The sequence below is a fragment of the Mustelus asterias genome, chromosome 22 (genome assembly GCF_964213995.1).
Source record: "Mustelus asterias chromosome 22, sMusAst1.hap1.1, whole genome shotgun sequence".
NCBI classification, from domain to species: Eukaryota; Metazoa; Chordata; class Chondrichthyes; order Carcharhiniformes; family Triakidae; genus Mustelus; species Mustelus asterias.
Window position 1 is genome coordinate 57,606,924 of NC_135822.1, and position 26,261 is coordinate 57,633,184.

Here is a 26,261-nt window from a genome sequence, read left to right on the forward strand (position 1 = left end):
TGCTGTATTGTTCTTGTTCTCTGACACCTGTTTGGGTACACTGGCCGTGCTAAATTCTCCCTCAGTGTACCTGAACAGGCGCCGGAGTGTGGCGACTAGGGGACTTTCACAGTAACTTCATTGCAGTGTTAATGTAAACCTACGTGTGACAATAATAAATAAACCTTTGAACCGATGTGTAAATGTTACTTTGCCTCGTGTCTTCAGCCGCATTGCGCAGTATTCCCGCAGCGGGATAAGATAGATGAATGCAGAGTCGAAGTCAAAAGTCTCTCCTCACTCAGCTCCTCCGCAAATTGACTCCAGCTCTCGTCTGGTGTTTGTCTGTGTCACTGACAATTAATTGGGGGCTGAAGGAGAAAGAATCGCACAGTGCGTGGCTCAAATTGGATCTGATGACAAATGAGGCAAACTTACTTTCCAGGGATCTCAGGCATTACAATCTGGGCTGCAGCACTGAAGAGCATTGCAAGGATTCGACGCAGAGTGTTAGCTATACCTCGGTTGCTTGTGTGTGTGAGTCAGCCCATTCTGAGTTCAAAACCCACATGAGCAATGAAAACAAAGCCAGGGGAGTGCTGTACTGTCGATGGTGCTGTCCTTCTTCGGTTGGGGTGTTGTAAAAGATCCCGTGGCACAATTTTGAAGAGGGGCAGGGGATTGTAAATTTATATTTATTTATGCTATTGATCACTCGATCAAACATCACATTTTTAACAGAATTATTCTTGGGCCATATTCTTGGGTCAAGTTTATGGGATCTTGCTGTGCGCAAACTGGCATTTCCTATATTACAACAGTGACTGCGTTTTTTTTATTCATTCGTGGGACATGGGCGTCGCTGGCTGGCCAGCATTTATTGCCCATCCCTAGTTGCCCGAGGGCAGTTGAGAGTCAACCACATTGCTGTGGCTCTAGAGTCACATGTAGGCCAGACCGGGTAAGGACGGCAGATTTCCTTCCCTAAAGGACATTAGTGAACCAGATGGGTTTTTCCGACAATGGTTTCATGGTCATCAGTAAACTCTTAAATCCAGATATTTTCTTTTTATTGAATTCAAATTGCACTATCTGCCGTGGCGGGATTCGAACCCGGGTCCCCAGAGCATTAGCTGAGTTTCTGGATTGATAATCTAGCGACAATACCATTAGCCCATCACCTCCCCAGTTTCAAAGGTGGACTTTGGGTCTCCTGAGCTCCGAAGAGGTACTATATAAATGCACATCAATTTCAGTGCTGGAGATGGGCTGTGGTAGTTGCTACTAATCCATTCGAGTGGATTCAAATTGTTGCCACATGAACTGTGAGCACTCCAATTCATTAACACTCCATCCACCCCTGACTGGGTGGGAAGTGATGAAGAGGCTGTAGCCTAATTAAGTGGTTCAGATAACAGATTTTAACCTCGGACATGTTGGCAGGAGTGTATGACGCAAGGCTGGTTCCTGTGGTGTGAGTTGCGTTGGGACAGCTGTACCTACGAATGAATGAGAGATGCCTGTTTTACTGAAGTGCTTTAACATTGGCCGTCTGCAGAGCTCGCGCGTGACCGATGGAGTTTCACCAACTCTTCTGGTTTCCTTAGAATCTACACTGCGGAAGGAGGCCTTTTGGCCCATCTGACAACAATCCCATCCAGATCCTATCCCCGTAATCCCACATATTTACCCTCCTAGTCCCCCTGACACTAAGGGTCAATTTAACATGGCCGATCCACCTAACCCGCACATCTTTCGAGTGTGGGAGGAAACCGGAGCACCCGGAGGAAACCCACGCAGACACGGGGAGAATGTGCAAACAGTGTCCCAAACCGGGAATCGAACCTGGGTCCCTGGCGCTGTGAGGCAGCAGTGCTAACCACTGTGCCGCCGTGCCGTCCTCCTTCCTGCAGAGAGTTCCACTTTTGATCTTTTCCTCTGTTTGATTTGACTGAGATCCTTGTTGTGAACCGTTTGACCCATCGTGGCACTCTGAAAAGTCTAGGATGATAAAAGAAACTTAGTTCCCATATTATCCCATCAAAATCCATTTTCCTTGTTACTTAAAACTTCTGTCAGAGAAGTCCGATTGTTCAGTGATTCACTAAGAGGTCTGGAGGCTTGTTTGGTTAAACATTGTGTGTATCTTGATAACATGTAACAATATATATGTGTGTGTGTGTGTATAGGTACTATCTCCATGCTGGCTTACACCAGACTATTACTGTACTCAGTGCACTATCTTGTGACTCTCTACACCATACTGTGAACAGTACTGCACTACAGCCCCATATTAACTCTTGCTGTGCCAGACATCCTTATACTACACCTCCCCCAAGTCTTTACCCAAACCTACTTACAATCGCTTCTCGGCCTTTTGGCTAAGATCAAGTGTAGTATCTGTTCTTATCAGTTTAATATCTGGACGGCCTGGTGGCACAGTGGTTAGCACTGCTGCCTCACAGCGCCAGGGACCCGATTTGATTCGATTCCCGGCTTGGGTCACTGGTCTATGTGGGGTTTGTACGTTCTCCCTGTATCGGCGTGGGTTTCCTCCGGGTGCTCCGGTTTCCTCCCACAGTCCAAAGACGTGCTGGTTAGGTGCATTGGCCATGCTAAATTGCCCCTTAGTGTATCCGAACAGGCACCGGGGTGTGGCAACTAGGGGATTTTCATAGTAACTTCATTGCGGTGTTAATGTAAGCCTACCTGTGACTAATGAATAAACTTTAGACTTTAGTCTGCACGTTCTCCCCGTGTCGGCGTGGGTTCCCTCCGGTTTCCTCCCACAGTCTGAAAGATGTGCTGGTTAGCTGGATTGGCCATGGTACATTGCCCCTCAGGGGCAATCGGGGAGGGTTTGAAGGGTAAATATGTGGAGTTACGGGAATAGAGCCTGGGTGGGACTGTTGTCAGAGCAGATTTGATGGGCCGAATGGCCTCCTTCAGCACTGTAGAGATTCTATGACTATAAAAGAATGGGCTAGATCCCTATTCCTATCCTGATGACACACAAGCAGACTGGCTCTTTTGTGCACTGCATGAATTATCAAAGTAATATTTACACATACTTCTCCCACCCCTGCCACACTCCCTCCCCAAGTCTCCTGACTTTACAGGTTCAGACAGTCCAGAGGTCTTGCACTGTCCGAGATCCTGTTCCTTTTCTGTTTGGAATGGTGATCTTGGGCTGACTTTCTCGGTCCTCAGTTTAGATCGCCATACTTAGCGTTTCAAATACTCTGGCTGCAACTTCTGGCGGAAGATTCTTGCACTCTTTACTGTCATGCTTTTGTGTTTATGTGTTAGGTCAACCGTCCATCATCTTCGATCAGACACGTTGTGTGATTTCAAGAAGGAATTAGATGTAGTTCTTTGGGCTAACGAGGTCAAGGGATATGGGGGGGGTGAGGGGGGATCAGGATATTGAATTCGATGATCAGCCATGATCGTGACGAATGGCGGAGCAGGCTCGAAGGGCCGAATGGCCTCCTCCTGCTTCTAGTTACTATGTTTCTATCCCGTTCCTTCCAGTGGGAACGTTTTCTCTGTTCATTCATTGGACGCACTCTGGTTTTCTTTTCCTGTGTAACATCCTCCACGTTATCCATGGAAGATGACGTTCCTTGGGGAGGTGGTGGCGTAGTGGTATTGTCACTGGGCTAGTAATCCAGAGACCCAGCGTAATGCTCTGGGGACCTGGGTTCAAATCCCACCATGATAGATGGTGAAATTTGAATTCGATAGAAATTTGGAATTAAAAGTTTAATGATGAAACCATTATCGATTGGGACAAAAGTGAGGTGGGAGGTTTAGGGGGATTTAAGGAAATGCCTTTTTACCCAGAGGGTGGTGAGGGTCTGGAATGCGCTGCCTGGGAGGGTGATGGAGGCGGGATGCCTCACATCCTTTAAAAAGTACCTGGATGAGTACTTGGCACGTCATAACGTTCAAGGCTACGGGCCAAGTGCTGGCAAGTGGGATTAGGTGGGCAGATCAGGAGATTTAATGCGTCGTTGCAGACTCGATGGGCTGAAGGGCCTCGTCTGCAACTGTGATTTATTTCGTTTATTTATTAGTCGCAAGCAGGCTTACATTAACACTGCAATGAAGTCACTGTGAAAATCCCCTAGTCGCCACACTCCTGTTCGGGTTACACTGAGGGAGAATTTAGTGCCTAACCATCACGTCTTTCGGACCGTGGGAGGAAACCGGAGCACCCGGAGGAAACCCACGCAGACACGGGGCAGAATGTGCAGACTCCGCACAGACAGTGACCCAAGCCAGGAATCGAACCCGGGTCCCTGGCGCTGTGAGGCAGCGGCGCTAACCACCCACGATTGTCGTATAAACCCCATCTGATGCACTAAGACCCCTTTAGGGAAGGAAATCTGCCGTCCTTATCCACTGGGGGCTGTTTATGACTGCAGACCCTTAACTACCCACTGAAATGGCCGAGCAAGTTGTCACCTCTCAGTTGGGGATGGGTAGGAAAATGTCAGCCTCGCCGGCGTCACCAACATGCTGAGGGTGAATAATTTTTTAAAAACTCTTTATTAACTTGATTCCCCCATTTGAGGTTTCAAGTGTCCTGATTGACTGACTGGGCTCCTGCACCCATGGGTGCCCGCCATTCTTTGTGTGTCGGCTTTACAACCTGCCCTGCTTCTGCCATCACTTGACATCCACAGGCTAAGGATAACACAGGCCTACAGTCAAACAAGACCTTGTGACACGGGAGGTGGTAGACTTGAGTTAGAAGAGTTTATTTATTAGTCACAAGTAAGGCTTACATTAACACTGCAATGAAGTTACTGTGAAAATCCCCTAGTCGCCACATTCTGGCACCTGTTCGGGTCAACGCACCCTAACCAGAATGTGGGAGGAAACCGGAGCACCCGGACAAAACCCGGGTTCAATTCCGGCCTCGGGTCACTGTCTGTGTGGAGTTTGCACATTCTCCCCGTGTCTGTGTGGGTTTCCTCCGGGTGTTCCGATTTCCTCCCACACTCCAAAGATGTGCGGGTTAGGTCGATTGGCCATGCTGAATTCACCCTAGTATCAGGGGATGAACAGGGTAAAATGTGGGGTTCCGGGGATAGGCGAGATTGTGATCGGTGCAGACTCGATGGGCCGAATGGCCTCCTTCTGCAGTGTAGGGATTCTACGGAGCACCCGGAGGAAACCTACGCAGACGTGAGGAGAACGTGCAAACTCCGCACAGGCAGTGACCCAAGCTGGGAATCGAACCTGGGCCCCTGTGCTAACCTGGGTCCCAGTGCTAACCACTGTGCCACCGTGCTGTCCTGACATGGGAAGGGGGAGGTGGGGGGAGGGGGGCACGCATACGCCACCAGCAAGTGATAAACATGAGACCCTCTATCATTGCATTGCCCTACTCAGCGCACAATGAAATGGGCGATTTGCCTGAGTTTGTGCTGCTTTATGAAATGTTTTCTGTTTTCATCCCAAGTGAGTTTGCCTCGAAGCTCTCTCTCTCTCTAATTCACATGGTACCCGTCAGTAATCATAACAAGGAATAGGATTAGGCGCCAGGGATTTGTGAAAATGGTAATGGTTCTGTCTGAGAGGCAGTCGGCTATTCCCCGACGAGCTAAACTCCAGAGTAACTTATTTTAAATCCAATTAGATTGTGATTACCAGGCATCTGTCACCAGAGCTTGTCCCTTTGCCAGTCAGAATGGATTTACCGCATGGTGCCCAGGTCAGGCTGACTGAACAGAATGTGATTTGTCAGTCCTCCACTTCTCCGTCACTGAGAGAGACCAGCACCTCTTTCTCACCGCTCCTTTCAAGCACGTACACACACTATCGCTATGATGTCCAGTATGTGTAGTCGTGGCCAAGTGGTTAAGGCGATGGACTGGTAATCCACTGAGCGTTCCCTGCGCAGGTTCGATGCCTGCCAACTCCGCATTTTGGTGGCGGCACAGTGGTTAGAACTGCTGCCTCCCAGCGCCAGGGACCCGGTTCGATTCCCGGCTTGGGTCACTGTCTGTGCAGAGTTTGGACATTCTCCCCCGCGTCTGCGTGAGTTTCCTCCGGGTGCTCCGGTTTCCTCACACAGTCCGAAAGACATGCTGGTTAGGCGCATTGGCCATGCTAAATTAGCACTGTTATCTCACAGCGCCAGGGACCAGGGTTCAATTCCGGCCCGGGGTCACTGTCTATGTGGAGTTTGCACATTCTCTGCGTGGGTTTCCTCTGGGTGCTCCGGTTTCCTCCCGCAGTCCAATGATGTATGTGTTAGGTGTATTGGCCGTGCTAAATTGCCCCATAGTGTCAGGGGGAACTAGCTAGGGTAAATATATGGGGTTATGGGGATGGGGCCTGGGTGGGATTGTGGTCGGTGCAGACTTGATGAGCCAAATGGCCTCCTTCTGCACTGTAGAGATCCTATACCCAGTCTAAACACGCACACATACACAGCCTGGTCTCACACTGCGGTGAAACATGCGCACCTACGTATACCATCAAATTCACAACGCTGATCGTTTTTTAAAGAAAATGTTGAAAAGTTGCATGGAAACTCACGAGAAGTTTTGGCCCTCATTGGGGAATGCAGATTCCCTGTGACAAGGGGGTCCGTCTCAGAATGAATGGTCAGCCTGTGAAGGCAGAGGTGAGAAGTTCTTTCACTCGGAAGTTTCTGAATCTTAGAGAACTCTCCACCCCAGAGGGTCATTGAGTATATTCATGACAGAGATTGAATTATTTTTGGGGATTAGGGGATAGTACGGATACATTTAAGCTAAAAGATCGCCCATTATAGAATCCCTACAGTGCAGAAGGAGGCCATTCGGCCCATCAAGCCTGTACCGACAACAATCCCACCCAGATCCTATCCCCATGGCCCCAGTATTTACCCTGCTAATTCCCCTGACACCCGGGGACAATTTAACACGGCCAATCCACCTAACATCTTTGGAGTCCTGTTGAATTTTTTATTATTGGCGGCACGGTGGCACAGTGGTTAGCACTGCTGCTTCACAGCTCCAGGGACCTGGGTTCGAATCCCGGCTTGGGTCACTGTCTGTGTGGAGTTTGCACATTCTCCTCGTGTCTGCGTGGGTTTCCTCCGGGTGCTCCGGTTTCCTCCCACAGTCCAAAGATGTGCATGTTAGGGTGATTGGCCATGCTAAAATTGCCCTTAGTGTCCTGGGATGCGTAGGTTAGAGGGATTAGTGGGTAAATATCTAGGGATATGGGGATAGGGCCTGGGTGGGATTGTGGTCGGTGCAGACTCGATGGGCCGAATGGCCTCTTTCTGTACTGTAGGGTTTCTAAGATTCTAAGATTATTTATTTGATGGGATGTGGGCATCGCTGGCTGGGCCATCATTGTCTGCCCATCACTAAATGCCCTCCATTTCAAAGGACATTTGAGAGGAGGTGATGGCCTAGTGGTATTATTGCTGGACCATTAATCCAGAAACTCAGCTAATGTTCTGGGGGACCTGGGTTCGAACCCCGCCACAGCAGATGGTGGAATTTAAATTCAATAAGGAAAAAGTATCTGGAATTCAGAATCTACTGATGACCATGAAGCCATTGTCGATTGTCTGGTTCACTAATGTCCTTTAGAGAAGGAAATCTGCCATCCTTACCCTAGTCTGGCCTACATGTGACTCCAGAGCCACACCAATCTTTATTTATTTACTTATTAGTCACAAGTAGACTTACATTAACACTGCAAGGAAGTTACTGTGAAATTCCCCGAGTCGCCACACTCCGGCACCTGTTCAGATACACTGAGGGAGAATTTAGTACGGCCAATGCACCCAACCAAGATGTCTTTCGGACTGTGGGAGGAAACCAGAGCACCCGAAGGAAAGCCACACACACGGAGAACGAATGTGGTTGACTCTTAACTGCCCTCCAAGGGCAGCGAGGAATGGACAATAAATACTGGCCCAGCCAGCGACGCCCATGTCCCACAAAATAATCTTTTTTTAAAGTCCATTAGACCCTAAGAAACAGGAGCAGAATTAGACCATTCAGGCCAACTTGTCTGCTCCGCCATTCAATCATGGTTGATATGGTTCCCAACCCCATTCTTCCATCCTCTCCCCGTACCAATCAAGAACTTATCTATCTCTGTCTTAAAGACACTCAATGACCCGGCCTCCACAGCCCTTTGTGGCAATAAATTCCACAGATTCACCAAACCCTCCGGCTAAAGACATTCCTCCTCATCTCGGTTCTAAAGCTTCCCAGGATCATTCTCGTCAACTACTGTGGATCTGGAGTCACATGTAGGCCAGATCACCAAGGCCAGTATAATCCTTCCTCAGGTGTGATGTCGTGCTTGACATACATTATTCCCGGTGTGGTCTAACCAGGGCGCGATCTCACAGTCACCCCAGTCCTGCAAAGCCCCAGTGAAGGAGAGCGAGCAGATACGCGTGCTCTCTCTGCAGACTGCGCCAGTTGGTGAGCCACCTTGGAGGTGACAGTGTTGCTCTGAGTCAGCAGCCTCCATGCAGGGAGAAAGCTGTCTTTAACAGGCTGTACTTTGGAGCCCTCTTTCCATTCCAGGGGTATGACGAGGGTGGATGCACGCAGGCACTGGACACTTGCGGTTTAGGTGTATGCTGTGGGAGTCAGGCTCGCAGCTGTTGCTGACGTCCCTCTCTCCTTGTCCTGCCACATCGACAGCTTTGTTTCATTCCCCTTTACGCTGTGTCTGCTCAGGGAAGGATGCGACGTTTTGTCTTTTTAATGTGACTGAATGTAGTTGATTCTGCCCCCATGTTACTCACTACAACAACAATTTACACAGCGCCTTTAGCATCCCAAAGCACTATGGAGCAAAACGTGACAGATCTTCAGAAGCTTCATGGAACCATAGAACCCCTACAGTGCAGGAGGAGGCCATTCAGTCCATCAAGTCTGCACTGATATTCCCACCCTATTCCCATGACCCTACGTATTTACCCTGCTAATCCCCCTGACACTAAGGGGCAATTTAGCATGGCCAATCCACCTAACCCACACATCTTTGGACACTAAGGGGCAATTTAGCATGGCCAATCCACCTAACCTGCACACCTTTGGACACTAAGGGACAATTTAGCATGGCCAATCCCCCTAACCTGCACATCTTTGGACACTAAGGGGCAATTTAGCATGGCCAATCCACCTAACCTGTACATCTTTGGACACTAAGGGGCAATTCAGCATGGCCAATCCACCTAACCTGCACATCTTTGGACACTAAGGGGCAATTTAGCATGGCCAATCCACCTAACCTACACATCTTTGTACACTAAGGGGCAATTTAGCATGGCCAATCCACCTAACCTACACATCTTTGGACACTAAGGGGCAATTTAGCATGGCCAATCCACCTAACCTGCACATCTTTGGACTGTGGAAGGAAACTGGAGCACCCAGAGGAAACCCATGCAGACACGGGGGGGAGAACTTACTAACTCCATACAGATAGTGACCTGAGACTGGAATTGAACCCTGGTCCCTGGTGCCGTGAGGCAGCAGTGCTAACTACTGTGCCACCATGCCGCCATTGGCCAGAGAGCATCTTAAAGGAGGACAGCGAGGCAGAGAGCTGTAGGGAGTGAATTCCAGAGCTTGGGACCACAGGCAGCTGAATGCACGGTGGCCAATGGTGGAGCGATTAAAATCAAGGAAGCCGGAATTTGAAAAGTGCAGAGGGTTTTGGGGCTGGAGGAGATTGGGAGGAATTTGAAAATAACAATAAGAGATTTTAAATCAACGCACTGCCTAAACAGGTAGCAAGCTAAGGGGGTGATGGCTGAATGGGACTTGATGCAGGTTAGAACAGGAGCAGCAGAGTTTTGGATGAGATCTGGTTAATAAAGGGTGTCTTGATGATTTAAACAATCGTAGAGGAGCCAAGAAAGCTGAGGTTGAGGTAAAGCTTGGTGTTAGAGTAGATTGGGGTGGCACAGTGGGTTAGCACTGCTGCCTCACAGCACTAGGGTCCCAGGTTCGATTCCCGGCTTGAGTCACTGTCTGTGTGGAGTCTGCACGTTCTCCCCATGTCTGCGTGGGTTTCCTCCGGGTGCTCCGGTTTCCTCCCACACTCCAAAGATGAACATGTTAGGCTGATTGGCCGTGCTAAATTGCCCCTTAGTGTAAAGGGGTTATGAGTGGTGCAGGCTTGAAGTTGAGATTTTTAAAATTTTTAAGGGACATGGGCATCGCTGGCTGGGTACCCATTTATTGCCCATCCCTAGTTGCCCTTGGAGGGCAGTTGAGAGTCAACCACATTGCTGTGGCTCTGGAGTCACATGTAGGCCAGACCGGGTAAGGATGGCAGATTTCCTTCCCTAGAGGACATCGGTGAACCAGATGGGTTTTTCCGACAATGGTTTCATCAGTAGATTCTTAATTCCAGATTTTTTTTATTGAATTCAAATTCCACCATCTGCCGAGACGGGATTCGAACCCGGGTCCCCAGAACATGAGCTGAGTTTCTGGATTAATAGAGTGGCGATAATACCACTATTGCACAGTGGTATTATAATGGGATAGCATAGTGGACTGTAGGAGAGAAAGTGGAGAATGAAGTGTATTCAGGGCTTGGGCATGGGGAGTCTTGTGTGTGTGTGTGCGTCTGCATGTGCATCTGTGTCTGCGTGTGTGTCTGTGTGTGTGTCTGTGTGTCTGTTGATGCCTGGTATGATTTGTCCGTGTAAGGGCAAACCCAACGGATGGAATGTTCTTGTGAGAAAGCAAACATTATAGGAAGGACGTGATTGCACTGGAGGTGGTGCAGAGGCGATTCACCAGGATGTTGCCTGGGACGGAGCATTTAAGTTATAAAGAGAGGTTGGATAGGCTTGGGTTGTTCTCTCTGGAGCAGAGAAGACTGAGGGGCGACAGGATCGAGGTGTACAAGATTATGAGGGGCATGGACAGGGAGCAGCTGTTCCCCTGAGCTGAAGGATCAGTTACGAGGGGACACAAGTTAAAAGTGAGGGGAGGGAGGTTTAGGGGGGATTTGAGGAAAATCTTTTTTACCCAGAGGGTGGTGAGGGTCTGGAATGCGCTGCCTGGGAGGGTGGTGGAGGCGGGATGCCTCACATCCTTTAAAAAGTACCTGGATGAGCACTTGGCACAGCCATAACATTCACGGCTATGAACCAAGTGCTGGCAAGTGGGATTAGGTGGGCAGGTCAGGGCCTTTCAGAAGTCGGTTCAGATTCGATGGGCTGAAGGGCCTCTTTTGCACTGTAGGATTCTGTGATTCTGCTCCAATTTCCTCCCGCAGTCCAAAGATGTGCGGGTTGGGTGGATTGGCCATGCTAAATTGCCCCTTAGTGTCAGGGGGACTAGCTAGGGTAAATGCATGGGGTTATGGGGATAGGGCCTGGGTGGGATTGTGGTCGGTGTAGATGGGCGGAATGGCCTCCTTCCGCACTGTAGGGATTCTGTGATTCTTTGACATGTGAATTTTGCACTGAGTTTCCAAGCTGGGAGCAGGTTTACTGCGATGTAACCGTCTCTCCCCCCAACCAGTCAACTACTGACAACCTCATCTCTTGCATGTGTTGCCCGGCGTGTGAGTCGCAGGTGGCTTAGTAACTGCTCTCTTTGCCTCCACAGAGGGAAAGGTGGAGGTGACGAAAGAGGATGTGAAACTCTGCACCATGGCACCAGGGAAAGTGTTTGGAGAGCTGGCCATCCTGTACAACTGCACCAGGACAGCAACGGTCAAAGGTAGGTGGTATAACCGGGGTGTTGGGGGGTGAAAAACGGCTGGGGAACGTTTTGGGCAACCACCCTGCGGTGAGGGTTGGCATCAAAGGGACCTCGTGTGCGATGAAGGAATATGAAATGATTGGTGTCTGCAGAAGCCAGGTTGGAGGGGTGGAGGAAGTTACAAGGCAAATATGCACAGGGCGCCAGGGTTGCCAGGCTCACTATGGGGAGAGAAGATGGAGAGTGGGCATCAGAGGAAGGATAGAGGGACTTGGGCTAAAACCATGTGAGCATCTGAAGATTTTTAAAAAAGTTTATTTATCAGTGTCACAAGTAGGCTTACATTAACACTGCAATAAAGTTACTGTGAAAATCCCCTAGTCGCCACACTCCGGCGCCTGTTCGGGTTACACTGAGGGGGAATTTAGCACCTAACCAGCACATCTTTTGGAGTGTGGGAGGAAACCAGAGCACCTGGAGGAAACCCACACAGACACGGGGAGAATGTGCAAACTCCACACAGGGCGGCACGATAGCGCAGTGGTTAGCACTGCTGCTTCACAGCTCCAGGGTCCCGGGTTCGATTCCCGGCTCGGGTCACTGTCTGTGTGGAGTTTGCACATTCTCCTCGTGTCTGCGTGGGTTTCCTCTGGGTGCTCCGGTTTCCTCCCACAGTCCAAAGATGTGCGGGTTAGGTTGATTGGCCAGGTTAAAAATTGCCCTTTAGAATCCTGAGATGCGTAGGTTAGAGGGATTAGCGGGTAAATATGTGGGGGTAGGGCCTAGGTGGGATTGTGGTCGGTGCAGACTCGATGGGCCGAATGGCCTCCTTCTGCACTGTAGGGTTTCTATGATAGACAGTGACCCGAGCCGGGAATCGAACCCGGGTCCCTGGCACTGTGAGGCAGCAGTGCTAACCACTGTGCCGCCCACTTAGAGTAGGTTATATGGGCAAATCTATCACACTAAGGCCACCAATCAACGACTGATTTCTGGGCTACTTTACCATGCCACGACATCCAGTTACAAGCAATCTCATTGGCTACTTTTGAATTTAAATGTCCAATCGTGTTCCAAGAAACATGTTAAATGTCCGGTTCCTAATTAGACAGAGTCTGATGTTGCAAGATTCACCACAGTTCCCTTCAGTTTGTGGCCTGTGAGTGTTGTATTTTACCTGTGGTAATGAGATGATAATGTAATGCCAGTCACGATGGAGGTTGGGGAATGCCCAAGAATTGAACTAACTCTTGGCATCAAGCAGTCCCAGGTTACTGTGGCACAGCAAGGCGCAAATTAGAAAAACCATTGTCATAGCCCCCCACAGTTGACTGAGGAAATTTGGCATGTCAGCTTTGACTCTCACCAACTTTTACAGATGCACCATAGAAAGCATTCTTTCTGGTTGCATCACAGTTCCTGCTCTGCCCAAGACCACATGGAACTACAAAAGGCCGTGAATGTAGCCCAATCTATCACGCAAACCAGCCTCCCATCCATTGACTCTGTCTACACTTCCCGCTGCAAAGCAGCCAGCATAATCAAGGACCCCCCGGACATTCTCTCTTCCACCTTCTTCCTTCGGGAAAAAGTCTGAGGTCACGTACCAACCGACTCAAGAACAGCTTCTTCCCTGCGACCTTTGAATGGACTAACCTTGCATTAAGTTGATCTTTCTCTACACCCTAGCTATGACTGTAACACTACATTCTGCACCCTCTTGTTTCCTTCTCTATGAACGGTATGCTTTGTCTGTATAGTGCGCAAGAAACAATACTTTTCACTGTATGTTAATACATGTGACAATAATAAATCAAATCAAATCAAATTTCCCATTTGTGTAGGACCAATCAATTTTGTGTTGAGTGTCCCTCTCAAACTGGGTAATCACTGCAAGGGTTTCTCATCAGAGGGAATCCTGACAGTGAGAGCCGTTGTCTTCACTGTCTGATATAGTTCTCCCTCAGTGACTCCCTCTTCGCTACATCCTGTGGCAGGATTTTCCCCTTGCCTCCAGCCCAAACAACACAGAGTTTTTTTCAAAGCCGGTGTGACTTTAGCTGAGACTTGGCCTGCATAAGGTTTTCACCATCAATAGACGTCATGTGTTTCCATGGAAACAATTCTCTTGGAGTGCTGATAAGCACTGAATGTTTGGCCTGGAAAAGCGTTTGGAAGTTATACTGCAGTTGCGTGTAACGTCTTCGTTGGCAGCTGATTAAACATGCTGATGTTGGCGATCCTTCTTGCCAGCATTTTCTAATCCTCCAGGCTGTTCCCCTTTGGGGATACACGGGGTCAAGCCACAAGTAGGGGTTGAACCCCACAAGTGGGGCGGCACGGTGGCACAGTGGGTTAGCACTGCTGCATCACAGCGCCATTGACCCAGGTTCGATTCCCGGCTTGGGTCACTGTCTGTGTGGAGTCTGCACATTCTCCCTGTGTCTGCGTGGGTTTCCTCCGAGTGCTCTGGTTTCCTCCCACATTCTGAAAGACGTGCCGGTTAGATGCATTGACCCGAACAGGCGCCGGAGTGTGGCGACTGGGGGAATTTCACAGTAACTTCATTGCAGTGTTACTTGTGACTAACAAATAAACTTTAAAGTAGCGTGTTCACCGACTAACAAAAGTCTGAGGTCACGTACCAACCGACTCAAGAACAGCTTCTTCATAGAAATCATAGAAACCCTGCAGTGCAGAAGGAGACCATTCGGCCCATCGAGTCTGCACCGACCACAATCTCACCCAGGCCCTACCCCTACATATTTACCCGCTAATCCCTCTAACCTACGCATCTCAGGACTCTAAGGGGCAATTTTAGCATGGCCAATCAACCTAACACGCACATCTTTGGACTGTGGGAGGAAACTGGAGCACCCGGAGGAAACCCACGCAGACACGAGGAGAATGTGCAAACTCCGCACGATAGTGACCCAAGCTGGGGATCGAACCCAGTTCCCTGGTGCTGTGAAGCAGCAGTGCTAACCACTGCGCTACCGTGCCGATACAGATACCTACCTCACATTAAGTTGATCTTTCTCTACACCCTAGCTATGACTGTAACACTACATTCTGCGCCCTCTCCTTTCCTTCTCTATGAACGGTATGCTTTGTCTGTATCGTGCGCAAGAAACAATACTTTTCAAAAAAGTAAGGTAAAGTTTATTTATTAGTCACAAGTATCTTACATTAGCACTGCAATGAAGTTACTGTGAAAATCCCCTAGTCGCCACACTCTGGTGCCTGTTCGGGTACACTGAGGGAGAACTTAGTATGGCCAATGCACCTAACCTGCACATCTTTGGACTGTGGGAGTCACTGTATACCAGTACATGCAGCAATAATAAATCAAATCAAATCAGCCTATCGACCTTCTGACTGGGTGCCTTTGGCTATCTTCCCAATGAGGACAACAGTTCAGAGATGGTGAGAACCTGTCAAACAGGGTTTGGAACTGAAGGGAGTCAAGAGGGCCACGTCACCTCACCTGCCAGCACCCATTTCAAAGAGGGGTTGTTTGCTTAAGGATATTTTATTGCCATTGCGGAAAGATTTATTTGTTCAGTGATCTGTCCAGCACTGCCAGGTTCAGTTCTGTGTCGGCTGAGGAACTGGGAGTACTTGCCTGCTCCCACACCTGGATAGTTGAGCCCTATTGAAAATGGGTTCCTGACACACACCCTTCAAACTTGAACTCGAGTCCAGATGTCAAGAATCACTGTGGATGGGACCGGATGCAGCTGACGGGACTGCTGAGGCCATTCTGCCCGCTAACATTTTCCAACCACTGCTCTTTTGAAATGCACGAGGTTAATTCCCTCATTACGTCAGGTTCAGATGCTGAGATCCCTTCGTCATGTGGACTGTAGGCCCCCAGATACTCCCTCTTTAAATGTTTAACTGGCTTAGTGCTCATGGGGCAGCACAGTAGTTAGCATTGCTGCCTCATGGTGCCGGGATCTGGATTCGATTCCCTGCCTCGGGTCACCGTCTGTGTGGAGTCTGCACGTTCTCCCCCGCGTCTGTGTGGGTTTTCTCCGGGTGCTCCGGTTCCCTATCGACTTTCTCAAGACCACTTATGACTTTGAACCCCTCTCTCGACTCTCTTGTCAACCTGCTCTTCTCCAAGGAGGACAGTCCCAGCTCCTCTAATCTGTCAACAGAACCAAAGCCCCCTCATCCCTGGAAGCATTCTCCTGAGTCTTTTCTGCACCCTCTCAAAGCTTTCACATTCTCCCTGAAGTGCAGCGCCCAGAAAAATGTAGTTTCTTGCGTGCTATAGAGACAAAACGTACCGTTCATAGAGAAGGAAATGAGAGGGTACAGAATGTAGTGTTACAGTCATAGATAAGGTGAAGAGAAAGATCAACTTAGTGTGAGGGAGGTCCATTCAAAAGTGTGATGGCAGCAGGGAAGAAGCTGTTCTTGAGTCGGTTGGTACGTGATTTCAGACTTCTGTATCTTTTTCCTGACGGAAGAAGATGGAAGAGAGAATGTCCGGGGTGCGTGGGGGTCCTTGATTATGCTGGCAGCTTTTCCGAGGCAGCAGGAAGTGTAGACAGAGTCAATGGATGGGAGGCTGGTTTGCGTGATGGATTGGGCTACATTCACGACCCTTTGTCATTTCTTATGGCCTTGGGCAGAGCAGGAACCCATACCAAGCTGTGATACAACCAGAAAGAATGCTTTCTATGGTGCATCTGTAAAAGTTGCTGAGAGTCGTAGCTGACATGCCAAATTTCCTTAGTCTTCTGAGAAAGTAGAGATGTTGGTGGGCTTTTTGTGACAACAATCCCACCCAGGCCCAATCCCCATAACCCCACGAATTTCCCCTGTTAACCTCTTGACACTTAGGTGCAATTTAGCACGGCCAATCCACCTGACCAGTCTTTCGGACTGTGGGAGGAAACCGGAGCACCCGGAGGAAACCCACGCAGACACGGGGAGAACGTGCAGACTGTGCACAGACAGTCACCCACGCCGGGAATCGAACCCGGGTCCCTGGTGCTGTGAGGCAGCAGTGCTAACCACTGTGCTGCCCCTAATATTTTATACTGTGTGCCCCTTTTCATTATGACCAGGATGGGGTATGCTTTATTAACCGCTCTCTGAACCTGTCCTGCCACCTTCAGTGATTTGAAGTGAGGCAGCCGGGGCAGTTTTGTTCTCCACCCCCTCCCCAGTCCTGACTCCTGTTTGGAAGATCCGCACTGTCACTTGTGATTAGACTGTAAAGCAGGTCAGCAGGAAACGGTCCTGAAGGAGATGATGTGAATGCGGTAAAGGATAATTCAATGTGCTACTGAGTGGAAGAGAACTGGGGACTGGCCCAGTTTGAACTGGCTCATGTGATTACTTGCTCTGTGGCCTTTGTCAATCAAATAGATCATGGCTAAAGTCACCCGCTTGGCTTTGCTATTGCTCAGCGACTGAGAAGGATCTCTGCCTGGCAGTGCAAGCCTCCCAAAAAGCAATTCTCAATAAAATGCATCATGTGGATATTAATCATTTCTAAATCATTAGTCCCATTGGTCCCCCCTTCTCCTTAGCCCTTCAGACTTTTATTCATCCGTGAGACATGGCTGGGCCAGCATTTATTGCCCATCCCTAGTTGCCCGAGGACAGTTGAGAGTCAACCACATTGCTGTGGCTCTAGAGTCACATGTAGGCCAGACCGGGTAAGGACGGCAGATTTCCTTCCCTAAAGGAACCAGATGGGTTTTTCCGACAATGGTTTCATGGTCATCAGTAGATTCTTAATTCCAGATATTTTTTATTGAATTCAAATTCCACCATCTGCCGTGGCGGGATTCGAACCCGGGTCCCCAGAACATTAGCTGAGTTTCTGGATTAATTGTCTCGTGATAATACCACTAGGCCATCGCCCTCCCCGTGAGATTTGTCCCTCATTCAATTCCATTTTGACTCTGTTGACTATTTTTAAAATTCATTCGAGAGACATGGGCGTCGCTGGCTGTCCCAGCATTTATTGGCCATCCCTAGTCACTCTTGAACTGAGTGGCTCGCTAGGCCATTTCAGAGGGCGGTTGAGAGTCAACCACATTGCTTTGGCTCTGGTGTCATATGTAGGCCAGACCGGGTAAGGACGGCAGATTTCCTTCCCTAAAGGACACTATTGAACCATCACACTCTCAGGCAGTGCATTCCAGGTCTTAACCACTCACTGCTTTAAAGAAAAACATTTTCCTCATCTCATCTTTGGTTCTTTTGATTTGATTTGATTTATTATTGACACATGTATTGGGATACAGTGAAAAGTATTGTTTCTTGCGTGCTATAGACAAAGCATACCGTTCATAGAGAAGGAAACGAGAGAGTGCAGAATGTAGTGTTACAGCCATAACTAGGGTGTAGAGGAAGATCAACTTAATGCGAGGTAAGTCCATTCAAAAGTCTGACGGCAGCAGGGAAGAAGCTGTTCTTGAGCCGGTTAGTACATGACCTCAGACTTTTGTGTCTTTTTCCTGACGGAAGAAGGTGGAAGAGAGAATGTCCTGGGTGCGTGGGGTCCTTAATTATGCTGACTGCTTTGCCGAGGCAGCGGGAAGTGTAGACAGAGTCAATGGATGGGAGGTTGGTTTGCGTGATGGATTGGGCTACATTCATGACCTTTTGTAGTTCCTTGTGGTCTTGGGCAGAGCAGGAGCCATACCAAGCTGTGATACAACCAGAAAGAATGCTTTCTATGGTGCATCTGTAAAAGTTGCTGAGAGTCATAGCTGACATGCCTAATTTCCTTAGTATTCTGAGAAAGTAGAGGCGTTGGTGGGGCTTTCTTAACTATAGTGTCGGCATGGAGGGACCAGGAAAGGTTGTTGGTGATCCGGGCACCAAAAAACCTGAAGCTCTCGACCCTTTCTACTTTGTCCCGTTGATATAGACAGGGGCATGTTCTCCTTTACGCTTCCTGAAGTCGATGACAATCTCCTTCATTTTGTTGACATTGAGGGAGAGATTATTGTCGCTGCATCTCTATCTTTGTGATTTTTATAAATGACCTGGATGAGGAAGTGGAAGGATGGGTTGGCAAGTTTGCTGACGACACAAAGGTAGGCGGTGTTGTGGATAGTGTAGAGGGATGTCAGCAGTTGCAACAAGACATAGATAAAATGCAAGACTGGGCGGAGAAGTGGCAGGTGGACTTCAACCCAGATAAGTGTGTGGTGGTTCATTTTGGCAGGTCGAATAGGATGAAAGAATATAATATTAAGGGTAAGACGCTTGGCAGTGTGGAAGATCAGAAGGATCTTGGGGTCCGGGTTCATAGGACACTCAAAGCAGCGTCGCAGGTAGAGGCTGTAATTAAGAGGGCGTATGGAATACTGGCCTTCATCAATAGAAGAATTGAGTTTAGAAATCGGGAGATAATGCTGCAGCTGTATAGGACCCTGGTCAGACCCCATCTGGAGTACTGTGCCCAGTTCTGGTCACCTCATTACAGAAAGGATGTGGAAGCCATGGAAAGGGTGCAGAGGAGATTTTCAAGGATGTTGCCTGGATTAGATGGCATGCCTTATGAGGATAGGTTGAGAAAGCTAGGTCTTTTCTCCTTGGAGAGGCGAAGGATGAGAGGTGACCTGATAGAGGTGTATAAGATGTTGAGAGGTATTGATAGAGTGGATTCTCAGAGGCTTTTACCCAGGGCTGTAATGGTTGCCACAAGAGGTCACAGGTTTAGGGTGCTGGGGAGTAGGTACAGAGGAGATGTTAGGGGTAAGTTTTTCACTCAGAGGGTGGTGGGTGTGTGGAATTGGCTGCCAGTAGTGGTGGTGGAGGCGGATTCGATAGGGTCTTTTAAGAGACTTTTGGATAAGTTCATGGAAGTTAGTGAGATAGAGGGTTATAGGTAAGCCTAGTAGGTAGGTTCATGTTTGGCGCAACTTGTGGGCTGAAGGGCCTGTTTGTGCTGTAGCTTTTCTATGTTCTATGTTCTATCTCATTCCCGTACTCTGTCTCATCATTGTTTGAGATCCGACCCACTACGGTGATGTCATCAGCAAACTTGAAAATCGAATTGGGGGGAATTTGGCCACATAGTCATAGGTGTACAAGGAGTATAGTAGGGGGCTGAGAACACAGCCTTGTGGGGCACCGGTGTTCAGGATGATCGTGGAGGAGGTTTTGTTGCCTGTCCTTACTGATTGTGGTCTGAGTCGCCAAGGGAGGTGCCGAGGCCCAGGCCACGGAGTTTGGAGATGAGTTTTGTGGGAATATTGGTGTTGAAGGCTGAGCTGCAGTCAATAAATAGGAGTCTGACATCGGTGTCCTTGTTATCTAGGTGTTCCAGGGTTGAGTGCAGGGCCAGGGAGATGGTGTCTGCTGTGGACCTGTTGCGGCGGTAGGCAAACTGTAGTGGATCCAGGCAGTCTGAGAGGCTGGAATTGATTCATGCCATGACTAACCCTTTGAAGCACTTCATAATGATGGATGTCAATTTTGACAATCATACCTTAAATTGGTTTGGAACAGTGTCTCCTGCAGTGTCTACTCTGCCCTGACTCCCATGATTTGGAATGTCTCTCTCAGATTTCCTCTCAACCTGCTCTAAGGCCTTTGCATCCTTTCTACAGTATGACTCCAGTTGAAGCTGAACCAGTGTCTTGTACAAGCTCACCATAGATTTCGAGCTTTTTATTCCATGTCCGCATTTATAAATACTGTTATGGTTCAGGTCAGACAGTCCAAAGTGTTTTATGGAGCCCACTTGGATCATAAGTTTTGCCTCATGAATTTGGCTCGGATAAACATGATATAGTTCACCTCGGGTACGATTCATATGACCCACGAGGGAGCTTTTATCAAACAAAGTTTATTTAAGAATATAGTTAACACGTATGGAAAGAAATTTAGCAATAACTTTTATCAATCACAAACAAAAACAAAACAACCACAACAATGTATAACCCTTCACAAATATAACTAAGATGTTCCAATCAAAACCAAACTTCCTTTAGGCAAAACCCTTTTCACAGGGTTTAACACAGCAAGGACTACTGCTCACGTGATACTGGAGTTGAGTCCTTTGGATGAATGCTGCAGTCCTCTTGAAACACTCAGAATGAAGTCAGACCAGGGAAATTCTCTGGTCAAGCCACCAACGGCAGAGTTTCTACTCCAGGAAGGCTTTCAGATAAACCAGCAGAACCTCCCAAAATCAGAGAGAGAGAGAGAACTTCTTTCCAGCTTGATAGAACCATAGAACCATAGAAAATTACAGCTCAGAAACAGGCCTTTTGGCCCTTCTTGTCTGTGCCGAACCATTTTTTGCCTAGTCCCACTGACCTGCACTTGGACCATATCACTCCACACTCCTCTCATCCATGAACCCGTCCAAGTTTTTCTTAAATGTTAAAAGTGACCCCGCATTTACCACTTTATCCGGCAGCTCATTCCACACTCCCACCACTCTCTGCGTGAAGAAGCCTCCTCTAATATTCCCTTTAAACTTTTCTCCTTTCACCCTTAACCCATGCCCTCTGGTTTTTTTCTCTCCTAGCCTCAGCGGAAAAAGCCTGCTTGCATTCACTCTATCTATACCCATCAAAATCTTATACACCTCTATCAAATCTCCCCTCAATCTTCTACGCTCCAGGGAATAAAGTCCCAACCTATTCAATCTCTCTCTGTAACTCAGAGAGATGTCCCTTCTAAAACTAAAACCCACAGCGCAGAACTAGAAATGAAATAGCTCGCCCCACTTGACCTGCCAACCAGTTTTCCTCCTGACAATGCAGGGCCATAAAAACTAATTCCCAAAGTAAAAAGAAGCAAACCTCCCCCTTAAGCCACATGAGGAGCATTAAAAGGACTCATTGTAGACAACCCGGTCCCACAATGGGAGCTAAGAGCTACAGAGAACATGATTTTTTTAAAACTCTTAAGGGTACACTAATGTCACAAGCACAGGATCACATATAACTTTTTAACCACCTTCTCAACTAGTTGCACAACCTTCAATATGTGTACATATACCTCCGTTCGTGCACCCCCTTTTGAATTGCATCTTCCATTTTATATTGTGTTTCTCTGTGCTGCCTTGAAAATGAATCACTTCACACCTCTCAGCATTAGATTTTATCTGCCACATGTCCACTGATTCCACCAACATATCCTTATATCTTCTTGAAGTCCGCAACTCTCCACCTCACAGTTCGCAATGCTTTCAGGTTGTGTGTCACGCTGCGTCACTCTGGAATTTTGTGTGGCATGCCCAAGTGTGAGAATGCACTGCCCGAGTGTGTGGTGGAGGAAACGTCAACAGAGTTACAATGGAATTGGATGCAAACTGAAAGGAGAAAGATCTACAAGGCTAAGGAGAAGGGTGGGCAGTGGGACTAACTAAATAGCTCTTACAGAGAGCTGGCAGGCACTTGAAGGGCCAAATGGTCCCCTTTTGTTGTGTACAGTTTTGGTCACCCTGTTATAGAATCCCTACAGTGCAGAAGGAGGCCATTTGGCCCATCGAGTCTGCACCGACAACAATCCCACCTGGCCCTATCCCTGTAACCCCACATATTTACCCCGCTAATCCTTCTAACCCACGCACCCCGTGTTAATTTATGGGTTAATTTAGCATGACCAATGCACCTAACCCGCACGTCTTTGGAGTGTGGGAGGAAACCGGAGCACCCGGAGGAAACCCACGCAGACACGGGGGAACGCGCAGACTCCGCACAGACAGTGACCCAAACTGGGAATCGAACCCGGGTCCCTGGAGCTGTGAGGCAGCAGTGTTATTGGAAAGACATTAATAAGCTGGAAAGAGCGCAAAGAAGATTTCCGAGGATGTTGCCAGGACTATTGGGCCTGAGTTTTGGGAGAGGTTGGCCAGATTAGGCCTTGGAACGTAGGAGAATGAGGGGAGACCTTATTGAGGTGTATAAAATCATCAGGGACATCGATAGGATGAACGCTCATAGTCTTTTCCCCAGAGAAGGGGAATTGAAAACTAGAGGGCGTAGGTTTAAGGTGAAAGGGGACCTGAGGGGCAACTTCTTCACGCAGAGGATGGTGCGTGTATGGAATGAGCTGCCAGAGAAAGTGGTTTGAGGCAGGTTCAATAGCAACATTTCAAAAGCATTTGGATAAGTACATGGAGGGGGAAGGATTAGAGGGATATGGGCCAAATGCGGGCAACTGGGACCAGCTGGGAGAGCACCATGGTTGCAGGGACCAGGTGGACCGAAGGGCCTGTTTCCGTGCTGTGTTCCTCTATGACTCTTGTATCATTCTACTTTACCTGTCATTCTCTCTAGCTTCGGGCTGTCAGGATAGGGAGGGATGGAGCATGGGGGAATCACTCCAATCTGATACCTGTAACCCAGACTAATGGGAGGAAAGGGAACTGGTTGATTCTGTGCTGCTGAAGAGAGCTAGTACTTGAATAGATAAGTTGGGCCGAATGGCCTGTTTTTTGTTTTAAACTCTGCGTATGATAGATTTTTGATTTGATGCGATTTATTATTGTCACATGTATTAGTAGACAGTGAAAAGTATTGTTTCTTGCACGCTGTACAGCCAAAGCATACCGTTCATAGAGAAGGAAAGGAGTGTGTGCAGAATGTAGTGTGACAGTCATAGCTAGGGTGTAGACGAAAAGATCAACTTACTGCGAGGTAGGTCCATTCAAAAGTCTGACGGCAGCAGGGAAGAAGCTGTTCTTGGGTCGGTTGGGACGTGACCTCAGACTTTTGTATCTTTTTCCCGACGGAAGAAGGTGGAAGAGGGAATGTCCGGGGTGTGTGGGGCCCTGTTAGCCCTTCAGTCTTACTGAACCAAGGCAGATAAATGGAGGTAAGATGCAGATGGACCATGATCTAATTCAATGCTGGAAAATGCTCAAAGGGCTGAATGGCCTCCTCCTGTTCCTATCACAGCTGGCAGACTATAACCTTGAATTATAAAAATTTGACTATAGAAGATTAAAAATGCTTCTCTGCAATCGAAGGCTGAAAGAGTGCAGATAAGATCCTACATCCAATCAATTCCCTTAAAAAAAGAACTCGGCTGCCGATTGTGAATGATTTAATTATGGAGAGATTGAAAGCGAGAAACATGCAAAGCTGGGTGGAAAATTCTGGAAACAAGTGATGGCACTGTTGCCTCATAACACCAGGGTTCGATTCCCGGCTCGGGTCACTGTCTGTGCGGAGTCTGCACCTTCTTCCCCCCGTGTCTGCGTGGGTTTCCTCCGGGTGCTCCGGTTTCCTCCCACCTCCCGAAAGACGTGCGGGTTAGGTGCTAAATTCTCCCTCAGTGTAACCCGAACAGGAGTGTGGCGACTGGGGGATTTTCACAGTAGCTTCATTGAGGCGTTAATGTAAGCTGACTTGTGACACTAATAAATAAGCTTTAAACTTTGCTCTAACTTTATCACTAGTCTTCATCAGGAATGCTTCTTGAACAGGGTTTCAATGTGACTCCGTCTCGGTTATGAACCTGAGCTGTAAAATTTGTGCGCAATCTAATTTAATTTACTACTTGAAGAAGAGGGCAGTGGAAAATCCTGTGCTTTTTCATTCTCTTAATCTGGCTGGCCTGTGGGGAAAGCACTCAACTCCAGAGGAGCAACAGGAATACAAATCATTCTGTACTGTCTCTGCCATGAACAATTGGTGTCTTGTTTGTTTTTAAATTCACCTGTGGGACACGGGCGTCGCTGGCTGGGCCCAGCATTTATTGCCCATCCCTAGTTGCCCCTTGAGAAGGCGGTGGTGAGCTGCCATCTTGAATCGTTGTAGTCCACGTGCTGTGGGTTGACCCACAATGCTGTTAGGGAGGGAATTCCAGGATTTTGACCCAGCGACAGTGAAGGAATGGCCAATATATTTCCAAGTCAGGATGGTGAGTGGCTCGGAGGGGAACTTGCAGGTGGTGGTATTCCTCGTGTATCTGCTGCTCTTGTCCTTCTAGATGGAAGTGGTCGTGGGTTTGGAAGGTGCTGTCTAAGCATGAGTTGCTGCAGTGCATCTTGTAGATGGTCCACATGTAGATGGCTGGATAGACTGGGACTTTTTTCTCTGGAGCATAGAAGGCTGAGGGGTGATCTTATAGAGGTCTATAAAATAATGAGGGGCACAGATCAGCTAGATAGACAATAGCTTTTCTCGGAGGGGAACTTGACGCTACTGAGCGTCGGTGGTGGAGGGAGTGAATGTTTGTGGATGGGGTGCCAATCAAACGGGGCTGCTTTGTCCTGGATGGTGTCGAGCTTCTTGAGTGTTGTTGGAGCTGCACCCATCCAGGCAAGTGGGGAATATTCCATCACACTCCTGACTTGTGCCTTGCAGATGGCGGACAGGCTTTGGGGAGTCAGGAGGTGAGTTAGTGTATTCCTAGCCTCTTGTCGCCACTGTGGTGTGGTGACATAATGGTGTTACCATAAAGTTGGCATGACTGCACTCCTTGGGGAGGAAGGTGGGGGACAGGTTCTGAGTTAAACTCTTGGAACTAAATTAAAAACCTTAATAAGTTACGTCTGCGTGTCAGGAGATATAGAAGGAACAGAGACGGAGCCTTGGCGTCCATTTTACATGTTTGACACCCCGACTCAGCAAGATGAGGAGCGGTCTGTGTTAGGTTAAATGTGACTTTACCCCTCTGTAGTGGGGGTGAGGGGTGGGGAATTTCTTTTAAAAAGGTGGCCAGTTTCCAAAAATTTAGATTCTATTTGAAAAATTCGCAAAGGCAAAGTTCATAAGATGTAACCAAAATTTATTCTAAACACAAAAAAATCATACAAGACTAACAATACATTAACATATGGCTGTAGGAGGTCTTCAGAGGGTCAGACAACCCAGGTTCAGCACTATGAGACCACTCGAAAGATCTGAGGCACTCAGCCAATATACAGTTCAATTATACTTTTCATTATCTAGGATACAGAGAGTCATAGAGGTTTACAGCATGGAAACAGGCCCTTCGGCCCAACTTGTCCATGCCGCCCTTTTTTTAAAAACCCCTAAGCTAGTCCCAATTGCCCGCATTTGGCCCATATCCCTCTGTACCCATCTTACCCATGTAACTGTCTAAACGCTTTTTAAAAGACAAAATTTACCCGCCTCTACTACTACCTCTGGCAGCTTGTTCCAGACACTCACCACCCTCTGTGTGAAACAATTGCCCCTCTGAGCCCTTTTGTATCTCTCCCCTCTCACCTTAAACCTATGCCCTCTAGTTTTAGACTCCCCTACCTTTGGGAAAAGCTATTGTCTATCTAGCTGATCTGTGCCCCTCATTATTTTATAGACCTCTATAAGATCACCCCTCAGCCTTCTATGCTCCAGAGAAAAAAGTCCCAGTCTATCCAGCCTCTCCTTATAACTCAAACCATCAAGTCCCGGTAGCATCCTAGTAAATCTCTTTTGCACTCTTTCTAGTTTAATAATATCCTTTCTATAATAGGGTGACCAGAACTGTAAACTGTATTCCAAGTGTGGCCTTACCAGTGTCTTGTACAACTTCAACAAGACGTCCCAATTCCTGTATTCAATGTTCTGACCAATGAAACCAAGCATGCTGAATGCCTTCTTCACCACTCTGTCCACCTGTGAC

At 48.2% G+C, this 26,261-nt stretch overlaps 1 protein-coding gene and 2 non-coding genes across 3 annotated transcripts in view; all 3 read left to right on the plus strand.

Annotated features, from left to right (window-relative positions):
- The window catches only part of LOC144510043 (cGMP-dependent protein kinase 1-like), a 119,592-nt gene that overhangs the window by 42,097 nt on the left and 51,234 nt on the right, over positions 1-26,261 (plus strand). The window contains exon 3 of the mRNA XM_078239257.1: positions 11,592-11,705. Within this exon, the coding sequence (XP_078095383.1) occupies positions 11,592-11,705 (114 nt within the window). The remainder of the gene's footprint in view (positions 1-11,591; positions 11,706-26,261) is intronic.
- LOC144510275 (U2 spliceosomal RNA) lies at positions 2,341-2,530 on the plus strand. The gene has a single exon (XR_013500590.1). It is a non-coding gene; the product is annotated as a U2 spliceosomal RNA (small nuclear RNA).
- Positions 5,833-5,914, plus strand: trnat-ggu (transfer RNA threonine (anticodon GGU)). The gene has a single exon. It is a non-coding gene; the product is annotated as a tRNA-Thr (tRNA).